Source organism: Rattus norvegicus, chromosome 16 (assembly GCF_021556685.1).
Source record: "Rattus norvegicus strain SHRSP/BbbUtx chromosome 16, alternate assembly SHRSP_T2T, whole genome shotgun sequence".
Classification (NCBI taxonomy): domain Eukaryota; kingdom Metazoa; phylum Chordata; class Mammalia; order Rodentia; family Muridae; genus Rattus; species Rattus norvegicus.
In genome coordinates, this window is record NC_141549.1 from 78,165,235 (window position 1) to 78,176,738 (window position 11,504).

Sequence of the window (11,504 nt, forward strand, 5' to 3'; positions counted from 1 at the left end):
GTATGAGAAACCTCATGCACTTGTCAGAAGAACACGAATGCACAGACATAATTTCTAGGGCAACTTTATTGGTGAAAGTAGAAAATCTCATACAATAGGATAACTGGCAGATAGTTTTGAACACTGAAGTAGCTGAAAGGACATACTAGAGGTCACTGATGACAAGTGTGGAGAGAATGGTGACTTTTCTTCAGAGTGATTCTCAGAGGCTCACCTCAGAGTCCAGAGATCATGCTGAGGTGAGGCTAGTGGCAAAGAGAGGAAAGGAATGTGGTCCCACCCACCGTAGAGGGCGCTCATTTGGAAGCAAATTAATAGGATACAGTCATGTCAGCTACTTGGTTAAGGTGGGGGACAATCAATTTGAAAGAATCTGGCAAGTCTGAGCAGGGAGGTGGCATCTGTTCTTCAGGTGACAGGTTATTCTCCATCACTGTCCTCTGAGGAGGAGGAGACCTGAAGGTCCTCATAGAGGACACTCAGTTTGACCTGGGATCCTGCTGCCTCCCCTTCCTCAGGGAAGGCAGGGCTCTCGATCTGAGGCGTTTGCTTCTCAATGGGAAGTGGTGCGGGCACTGTCAGGAACCTGGAGCTCCAGAAATTATGGCTGTGTTTGGTAAAGATCATTCTGAGGGCTTGGCCAGACTCAATACAGGGTCTGGTTGAGACCAGAGCAGCCCTGCCATGTAGCTGTTGTTGGTCAATGCTGGGCACCTGGACTGTTATTTTCTTGCTCATTTCGGCTGCATCTTTTAGTTCAAGTGTGTTGGCAATGGGATAAGACAGACTGTCCAGGGTGCTCTTGGAAGCAGTCCTTGCATGGCTCTCCTCTGGTGCATTGGTAGAGTCTATTCTTTGTTTCTTCAGGGGATTCTGGCTAGGTTGTGTGGAGCACTGGGACGTTTCCTCATCTGGGGCCCAGAAGCTGAGTTTTGGGTTCTGTCTATCTTGGTGGATGACAGGATGCTGGCTAGGTTGCATTTTCTTACTGGGACCCTGGGTCTTTGACTCTTTGTGAAACAGTTCACTAATTGCTTTCCTTTTGGGGACGGCAACAGGGTGTTGATGCGAGATATCCTGTAGCTTTTGATCCAGTAGGTTTTCTGAGGCTGTTTTTCTGCCATCCTGTCTGAACACTGGCTTGGCAACACTGGGGACAGTCATGTTGTGACCTTCCTTCTGTCTGGAATGTACGATGAAGGGGCTGTCCAAGCTTTGCAGGGCAGGCTTCTCAGGGCACGTCTGCTTCCCAAGAGCCATTTCAACTGGTGGCTCAGACATCTTCCTGTAGCCAGGAATGATTGACATCTGTGGTTGCTGTAGAAAAGATAGAGATATGGTAAGATGAGCAGGGCACTGTCAGCATGGAAGGACAGTCAAGGCTTTCAAAACACCAGGAGCTCATGGGATTTATGGTGGCATGAGCAGCTCAGTCTGATGTGAAATCATCAGGCTGTGGTGACCCACATTAGCTATCCAAAACTTGCAGCATGGTGGGTTGGAAAGTGGAAGGGAGAGAGTTTCAGTCTCCCTACAAAGTTTAAGTGAACCTTATTCTGATAATCCAAATCTCTCTCTCTCTCTCTCTCTCTCTCTCTCTCTCTCTCTCTCTCTCTCTCTCTCTCTGTCTGTCTCCTCCCCTCATCTCTTTCTCTCTCTCTCTGTGTGTGTGTGTGTGTGTGTGTGTGTGTGTGTGTGTTGTCTTTGGACAAGAGGTACATGAAGGGAAATATTGACATATGGATAATCATAGAGACAGCTAGGAAGATGTCCATGATCCTTCTGTGGTCCTAGAAGAACAGTTAGAATCAAATTACCATGTAATTGACAGCATAGTTTTGAAAATTCTAATAATTTCTCTTGGGATATGAAGGAGGGCAAGAGGCATTTGCTTGCCTTGAATCTGTCTCTCACAATGGTTTTTGAGGTCAATGATGTAGGCAATAGATTGGGAAGGTGTAAATGAATGTGTTCATGCTGCTTAGACTTCTCTAGCATAAGTCTAGTTTTATAGAAAGAGCAGACAAAGTCAGTTCAAAATGGCGCCAGCAAAGCCTGTGGCCATATGCACAGGTCACCAGAAAGCTTGGAGAACAGGCCATGTTTTTAATCTGACCTCAGAAGGAGCGAAGACCTGGAGACCTACATGGGTAAACAAGGAGGAACCTGCCTATCATCCAGGTAAGCTGACCTATAAAGGAGACCTAAAGCAGAGGTTCACTCACTCCTCCAAACCCAAGTCCATCTGAACTATGAAAATGAACAAATGAATCGTTGCTGCCAGAGAGGGTTTGTGAAGCCTGGTGTGTACAGAGGACACTGGGTGAGCAAATAGACCATGCAGAAGAAGGTGCAAGCGTCAGAGCAGAGAGGAAGGGACTTTCAGGGACAGGGTATGTATTTGTACTTACAGCCAAGCTGCCCTGCTGGTTACTCCATTGCAGCTCTGTTGGAAATTTCTGGAAGGTTGTCTTTCTCTGCTGCTCATCACACCTGTGGGACAAACAATATGGTGGGAAGACGTCGGCTTTAGTCTCAAATACTCCCTCCCTCCCTTCTCCTTCCCTCTCTCTCTCTCTCCCTCTCTTGTGAGAAGACCATTTACTAGCTCTCTGGCCCTTTCTGTTTGGAGACTGGGAGATAAGACATGGTATCCCCATGAGCTCCGTCCTACCTGGAGCCTTCCCTTCTGCCAGATCCATTCCCATCACTTACCTCTGTCTGGCAGCTTGACTGAGTTTCTGTAGACCCTTAGGCCTGCAAGGATCCATGTTCTCTTTCTCCTTCTTGGCTCCCAGAGGCTGTGCAACTAGGAGGAAAAGGCCCCGCTTAATGGGACACCTTCTGTTTCTTGCAATGTGGCCAAAGGCTCCACAGTCTCTGCATTTCACCTGTGAGGAGCAAAAGAGATCTATGAGCCAAAACGGGATCCAGGGACCTCTCCACCCTCAATCCCCCCTCAAGGCTCAAAGACCCTTTAATGTTCTCTCCAAGGACAACATTCACTAAAGCACGGGTTGGAACTCCACCTGGTTGTCTGTTTGCACCTGGGAGAGAGAAGCATAATTGGGAGATGTATGGGGAAACACTGGAAACCCTGTATATGCCATCAGACCAATCCTGCCAAAGAGGAGCTGAGCTTTTTCTCAGTCTGCTTCAGATGCAGGGGGAGCAGTTCCTTTGTCTGGCCCTCTGATACCTCTGATATGGTCAGGAGCATGGATCAGTGTGGCAAATGTAGCAGGGCCCCAGATCTTAGGAACCCCCAGACATTTATATAACTATCTCCAAGATAGAAGTACCCTTCATGTCAGAGAACTCATTCCATAGACACTACCTCCTGGCACCATGAAAATGGGACCTATAGAGATCATATCCAGAGGTTAGGCACTGCACCTGATTGAGGGATGAATCCACTTACCCATTTCCAAATTTTAACCCAGTATGTGCCTATTCTAAATCATCAGATCCTACCACAAAAGCCTATATTCTTCAAAACTGGAAAACCTGGAGGAAATGGAAAGTTTCTAGACAGATACCAGGTACCAAAGTTAAATCAGGATCAGATAAACCATCTAAGCAGTCCCATAAAGAAATAGAAGCAGTCATTAAAAGTCTCCCAACCAAAACAACCCAGGACCAGTTGGGATTATGCAGAATTCGATTAGACATTCGTAGAAGGCCTAATATCAATACTGCCAAAACTATTCCACAAAAAATAAACCAGAAGGAACACTCCTGAATTCCTTCTATGAAGCTATTATTATAGGTATACCTAAACCACACAAAGATGCGAAAAAGAACCTCAGACCAATTTCCTTTATGAATATTGATGCAAAAATAGTCAGTGAAATTCTCACAAACAAAATCCAAGAACACATCAAGACAATCATCCATCACGATCAAGTAGGCTTAATCCCAGGAATTCAGGCATGGTAATCCAGTATAGAAACAAACTCAAAGGAAAAAAAAAACACACATGATCATCTCATTAGAAGCTGAGGAAGCAGTGGACAAAATTCAACAAACCTTCATGTTAAACGACTTGGAAAGATCAGGAATTCAAGGCCCATACCTAAACATAGTAAAAGCAATATACAGCAAACCAGTAGCCAACATCTAACTAAATGAAGAGAAACTTGAAGTGATCCCACTAAAATCAGGGACTAGACAAGGCTCCCCACTCTCTCCCTACCTATTCAATATAGGACTCAAGTCCTAGTCAGAGCAATCAGACAACAAATGGAGATCAAAGGGATTCAAATTGTAAAGCAAGAACTCAAAATATCATTATGTGCAGATGATACAATAGTATACTTAAGTGACCTCAAACGTTCTTCCACCAGAGAACTACTAAGCCTGATAAACAACTTAGCCAAAGTGTCTTGAATAAATCAGTAGCCTTCCTCTACTCCAAGGATAAACAGGCTGAGAAAAAAATTAGTGAAACCACACCCTTCACAATAGTTGCAAATAACAAAATAACTCGATGTGGCTCTAATTGAGTAAGTGAAAGATCTGTATGACATGAACTTCAAATCTCTAAAGAAAGAAATTGAAGATCTCAGAAGACGGGAAGACCTCCGATGCTCATGGATTGGCCGGATTAATAGTGTAAAAATGGCCATCTTTCCAAAAGCAAGCTACAGATTCAATGCAATCCCCATCAAAATTTCAAGTTAATTCTTCATAGAGTTAGAAAGACCAATTTGCAAATTCATTTGGAATAACAAAAAACCCAGGATAGTGAAAGCTATCCTCAACAATAAAAGAACTTCTGGAGGAATCCCCATCCCTGATCTCAAGCAGTTTTATAGAGTAATAGTGATTAAAACTGTATGGTATTGGTAGAGAAACAGGCAGGTAGATCAATGGGATAGAATTAAAGACTCCAAAATAAACCCACACACATATTGTCACTTGAACTTTGACAAAGGTGCTAAAACCATCCAATGGAAAAAAGGTAGCATTTTCAACAAATGGTGCAGGTTCAACTAGAGTTCAGCATGTAGAAGAATGCAAATTGACCCATTCTTATTGCCCTGTACAAAGCTTAAGACCAAGTGGATCAAGATCACCTCATAAAACCAGGTACACTTAAACTAATAGAAGAAAAAGCCACCCAGAGCCTGCCCTACCTGGGGATCCATCCCATATACAGCCAGCAAACACAGAGAATATTGCTGATGCCAAGAAGTGCTTTGCTGATAGGAACGTGATATAGCTGTCTCCTGAGAGGCTCTGCCAGAGCCTGACCAATACAGATGTGAATGCGTGCGCCAACCATCAGGCTGAACTTGGCGACCCCAATGGAGGAGTTGAGGGAAGGACTGAAGGAGCTGAAGGGGTTTACAAGCCACAGGAAGAACAGCAATATTAACTAACCATACCCCCCACCCCTGCCCCTAGAGCTCCTAGGGATTGAACCACCAACCCAAGAGTACAATGGAGGAACCCATGGCTCCAGTTGAATATGTAGCAGAGGATGGTCTTGTAGGACATCATTGGGAGGGGAGGCCCTTGGACATGTGAAGCTCAATGCCCCAGTGTACGGGAATACAGGGGTTGGTAGGTGGGTGGTTGGTAGGTGGATAAGTGGGTAGGTGGGTAACCACCCTCATAGAAGCAGGGGGAGGGTGATGGGATGGGGGTTTTCAGAGGGCAAACCAGGAAAGGGGATAACATTTGAAATGTAAATAAATCCCACAGATTCCTGCTCCCAAACCCCATGGGAGCAAGAGCTCACAGCCCAGAGTAGTGGGCTCTCCTGACACTGCAGAGCAGGAGAGTTCACCAATACTGCCCACCCCTGCCCATATCCCTGGCCTAAGAGGAAAGTGTATAGAGCCTGTGGGAACTGGAAGATAGGGGCACGCAAGCTGCAGGTCCACTTCGGTCCAGACACCGCTGGAATCTGAAGGGACTGGTCAACAGCGCCCTGCACCCAAATCCTGTGGGAGGGAGAGCTAAACCTTCAGAAGGGCAGACACGCCGGGGAAGCTGGAAGAGACTACACTCTGCCCACATTTCTGACTCCAGAGGAAAACACCTAACTACATCTGGGGCCCTGGTGCACCTGGGACCTGGGAAAAAGGCGGGGCAGGCCCTTCTGGTTGCAGCCCTCACGGAGAGCTCAAAAGCAGCCCCCCATGAGCAATTTCATCCCAGGTCTAGAGGTAAGATCAAATTTTCTCCTCCAAGTGTCCTGCCTGGTGGGCTCAGGACACACGCCCACAGGAACAGCTGAAGACCAGTAAACAGGAAAGACTACACACCTGAAAACAGAACACTCTGCTCCCATAACTGGCTGAAAGAAAACAGGAAAACAGGTCTACAGCACTCCTGACACACAGGCCTATAGGAAGGTCTAGCCACTATGATAAATAGCAGAACAAGGTAACACCAGAGATAACCTGATGGCGAGAGGAAAGCACAGGAATCCAAGCAACAGAAACCAAGACTACACGGCATCATCGGAGCCCAATTCTCCCACCAAAGCAAACACTGAATATCCAAATACACCAGAAAAGCAAGATCTTGATTTTAAATCACATTTGATAATGATGATGGGGGACTTCAATAAAGACATGAAGAACTCCCTTAGAGAAACGCACGAAAACATAAATAAACAAGTAGCAGCCTATAGAGAGGAATCACAAAACTTCCTGAAAGAATTCCAGGAAAATACAATCAAACAGGTGAAGGAATTAAAAATGGAAATAGAAGCAATAAAGAAAGCACAAAGGGAGACAACCCTGGACATAGAGAGCCAAAGGAAGAGACAAGGAGGTGTAGATACAAGCAAAACCAACAGAATACAAGAGATAGAAGAGAGACCTCAGGAGCAGAAGATTCCATAGAAATCAGTGACACAACTGTCAAAGATAATGTAAAATGGAAAAATATACTGGCCCAAAACATACAGGAAATCCAGGACACAATGAGAAGACCAAACCTAAGGATAATATATAGAAGAGAGTGAAGACTCCCAACTCAAAGGACCAGCAAATATCTTCAACAAAATCATAGAAGAAAACTTCCCTAACCTAAAGAAAGACATGCCCATAAACATACAAGAAGCCTACAGAACTCCAAATAGATTGGATCAGAAAAGAAACTCCTCCCATCACATAATAGTCAAAACAGCAAATGCACAAAGCAAAGGAAGATTAAAAGCAGTAAGGGAAAAAGGTCAAGTAACGTATAAAGGCAGACCTATCAGAATTAAACGAGAGGTCTCTCCAGAGACTATGTTCTATTCTTGTTAACTGAAATACAACAACCTAGAACTTGATTTCCATGCAGGAAACTCACTGGGAGAGAGGCTCAGTGATCCACTGGGATCCAGAGGACCCAGCTACCCAGTGCACTGTCCCAGCTGGCTACACAGGGCTCTTTATTGGCCTAAACCTATATCCGGGCATTCTTCTCTGGTGGATCTCACAAAACACAAAGAGTTTGTGGTGTAGCCCTGCCCACCTCTCACCTAGGCCCAGGGCTGGCTGACACCTACAGATCTCCACTTACCCTAGGGTCTTCCTCTTTCACTGGTGGAAGAGTCTGTTTCCATGAGGCCCCTGGCTTTCTCTGGGCCGTTGGAGCTGGAGTGGCTGGATTGCTCTGGGTCTTCACTTGTGACTTCATTTTGTGGACCCGTTGGCTTGGATTTCCTGAAACAGAAGTTAACAAAAAGAGTTTCAAGCAATGGAATTAAGTTTGATGACATTGTAGGAATATGTGGCCGGGTGATGGCTATGGCAAATGAACCTGTTCCTGTTCCCACCTCCCAAACGTATTCCATCAGGGACTCAGGGACTTGAAGTAGGAACATTCAGGGAATGTGTCCCTTCAAGAATCCCTCACTACAGTCAAACTCTAAAGGAGAAAGTAGTATTTCAGTGAAATGCCCTTACCCTTACGTGAGAAATCCATCACGGAACTTCAGATTAATTTCAAAACACTCCTGTTTCTAACTACTTTCCTCAAGAATAGTCTGATAAAAGACTTTCTCCTGAGAGCCTGCCTTCTGTCTGTGGTCTATCCAGCAGCTTCTTGGAGCTGTCCCGTCTGGAGCTGCACACCAGGCACCCCGTTCAGGCGGCCGGCTCAAACGGGACTGAAAGGAAGGTGTGGCATTGGGTTCTTAAAGGTGCCCCGTAGGCCACGAAATCTGTGATTTAATCTAACCAATTAGTCCACGAACTCTGTGATTCAATCTAACCAAATTAGCCAAGTAAGATAACCACCTGATCTTAAGGCATCAACACATTCTTGATTGAAGGCTTAAAGGCACGGAATACAGTCCTGATTGGAGACTTAAAGGCACGGAATACAGTCTTGATTTAACACTTAAGGACACGGAATACAGAAGTATATGGCCAAACATGGTAAATGCCTTTGAATGGTTTGTTTTATGTAAGTGTATCATAAGATGACCCAGAAGAAATGTCAGAACCTTGGCTTCCACTGTATTCCAAGAATGTTCCAAATTTAAGCCCTTAAGTCTCAGATTGACTAAGCTTGGGAGGTGGAAATGCAGGTACTGGTTACTTAGTGATGGGCAGCAGAAGATCACAGTTTCCTGTCATGTCACAAAACTTAATTTCGTTGGTTAAAACTCTTGTTTTTCTGCTATTTCAGGATATCAAAGCCAAACGACTTCATAGATGGAGTCCCACATTAAGACCTGGGGCCATTGAGCTGCCCCGTCTCCATCAGCTCAGAGAAAGCCAAAGGCTCATTGGAACAGAATATTCCCTCATTGAAAGAGGAGAACCCTAGGGTAAGTGGAGGCCTGTTGTGTCAGCCAGTCCTGAGGCTAGGTGAGACAATGGACTGGACTTCATCACAAATTCTTTATGTTGTGTGGGATCCACCAGAGAAGAATGCTGAGATTTGGGTCTATGACCATAAATTAGTCAGCTGGCAGAGTACCCTGGGTGGGTCCTCTGTGTCCCAGTGGATCACTGAACATTTCTCAGGGAGAGCTTTAAGTGCAAAAGTTATATTATATAGTTCTTGGTGGAAAACACACACACACACACACACACACACACACACACACAGAGTGTGTGCTACTTCCACTTAAAGGTGTCTGAAAAGGTGTCTGAAATTGCTGAAAGAGAAGAAGCCTGTGGGGAGCCACAGCTATCAAGATGCTTATTTTCAGATGACAGATGCATACTAGAACTCTTGATACATTAGCAGCTGTACTTGAATGCGGAACAGTCACAGAGAAGCCTGGATGTCTCTGGAATATTGCAATAATCTTTATCTTAATGGAGCTGATGGTTTATCAGACATATGGGAAAGAGTCTGTGTTATACTCCTTCCTTCTCTAAATCTTGCTTTGTAACAAACCTAGGGTATTTAGTTACCTTGGTAACATACAATTAAAGGAAAAGTATATGAGAAATATGTCAGCAGAAGCCATTAGAGTGCAGATGTTTCAACATCTGTTTGTGTGTATCAGCACACACACTTCTCACCCAGATGGAGTCCCAGAAGAGGCGTGTGTTGATTCTCCATCTTCATTGGAGACTAGCTGTCACAGAAGCTGACTAAGCAATTTCTGCAACCTGGTAAATATTGGCTTTGAGTTTCCTTGGCACCGAAGGAAGATACTAAGAGGATTTATCTATACAAAACAATATATTTCATTCTAGAGAAACATGAGTCAGGTATGAAAGGGAAGGGTTACATATGTCAGTGATTACAGGGGCCCTTGAGTGAGGTGCTGGTCACCTTGGGTACACTGATTGGCCTACTTTGGTGACTAGTGAGTGGTTATGGGAAGCCCAGGCAAAGGCTCTAAAAGTGTTCTGTTTTACTTAATTCAGAGCTGACACCCAAACTGTCTGTCCTTCCAGTGACCCCCTAGCTGAGGGGCAATATATTGCAAGGAAAGCCTAAGCGGCTCATGGATGTTCCTTCATTCTCACATGATTTGCAACACACATATACACGTGGCCATGAAGAGAGAAACAGGAAAGAACAAAAGGCCAGAAAAAGAGAGAAGATGAACTCAGCATTTGATGCAGTCACCAAAGCCTTGCATGTTCAGGATTCTTCAGTGGGTGTTGACAAGAATAAATATATTGCAAAACCCATGCTATAGAAACTACTAGAAGGTTTCACAGTTCTGGAATCATAGATGAAAGCTGAGATTAAGCTGAAGTGTAGGACAGTGAATTGTTTCACCTTGGAGCCAAAGTTGATTGGAAACTCACTAAGAAGCCCCTTGAGTTCTGAAATGAATGCAATCCTCAGGCCTTTGTCTACTGTACTGCTGGTATCTCATATGTGAACACTGGCACTGTTGTCAATCCCTGTTGTTGAACCTTCTTCAGCTCCAGTGAAAGATTTAGGGGACCTGCCAGGGCTTAGATCAGGATAACCTAGGTGTAGAGGAATTTTAATCTAGCAACATGGCTGCTGTGAAAAAGGATCACATCCAAAAGACCTTCTAGGCCTATGTGCTCTGAGTGGAATGCAGACACTCTTGATCACAATAGGACCTGGCCAGTCTACAGACACACCCGTAGTACACACCGTTAACCTACAACAAAGAAAGTAAGGTTATTTCGCAGAAGGAAGTAGCTACGTTTGAAAGCAGCCATGTTTGAAAGCAGCCATATTTGAAAGCAGCCATGTTTGAAAGCAGCCATATTTGAAAGCAGCCATGTTTGAAAGCAGCCATGTTTGAAAGCAGCCATGTTTGAAAGCAGCCATGTTTGAGAGGCAAAGTATTCAATCAGAGAAATATTTGATAGAATGAGTCAGAGATGCTACAGACCCAACTCTCATGAGAAGAGAACAGGAAAGAGAGACTACTTAAGAGAAGCACAGGGAGAGGAATGAAGGTGTGGTGGTGTGCACAGCAGTTTTACCGGGATAGGTTGGAGAGAGAACAGGCTAGAAAGGATCAGCATATTCCACAGTAAGTCACAAGGCTGAAACATTCTAGGCCTCAGTTAGCAGATGGAGGTTGGAAGCTGAAGACTTCAAGGTCTGGATTTGCGGAGGATTTGATTGTATGAAGGCTAGAAGTGTTTAGGCCTAGTCCTAGGGAGAGTTAGAACCGAGAAAACAACCTTCTGGGCTCAGCCTAATCATTGTATCCATAAAGCTTGGGTGTGGCTCTCATCTCATCACTTCATCCAATGAAATAAAAGGGATGATTACATCTAGGCCTGAGTCAAAAGAGTTTCATTCCATGTGGTACCTATATGGAACCAGGGAGGATCCCACATGGGATACCCAAACAGAGTTACCTGAGCTGCTGCTGGTTGGGGACGACAACATCCACAGAAAGCTATAGATGTAGCTGTGTCAGCACTCTGGCAGGCTAGTAGGCTGGAGAGATGCAAGCCAGTGAAGCTTGTTAGCCAGCAGAGATAGCAAAGTTGTTGAACCTCTAGTGACTGGGAGACCCTGTCTCAAACACATAATCACAGAAAAATACAGGCACTTCTGTGGGCATTGTCATGAACACACTTAATGCA

General features: G+C 44.8%; 2 protein-coding genes across 1 annotated transcript; one reads left to right on the plus strand and one right to left on the minus strand.

Moving 5' to 3' along the window:
- Positions 1-11,504, plus strand: part of Erich1 (glutamate-rich 1) — a gene marked incomplete at its 5' end in the record, with an annotated part of 52,793,804 nt that overhangs the window by 47,294,675 nt on the left and 5,487,625 nt on the right.
- On the minus strand, positions 421-7,644 carry LOC148000624 (protein FAM90A11-like). The gene is made up of 4 exons (XM_087589550.1): positions 7,528-7,644; positions 2,716-2,891; positions 2,412-2,493; positions 421-1,317 (listed from the first exon to the last, which is right to left on the minus strand). Exons 1-4 carry the CDS (start codon positions 7,642-7,644, stop codon positions 421-423), a joined length of 1,272 nt encoding a protein of 423 aa, XP_087445676.1.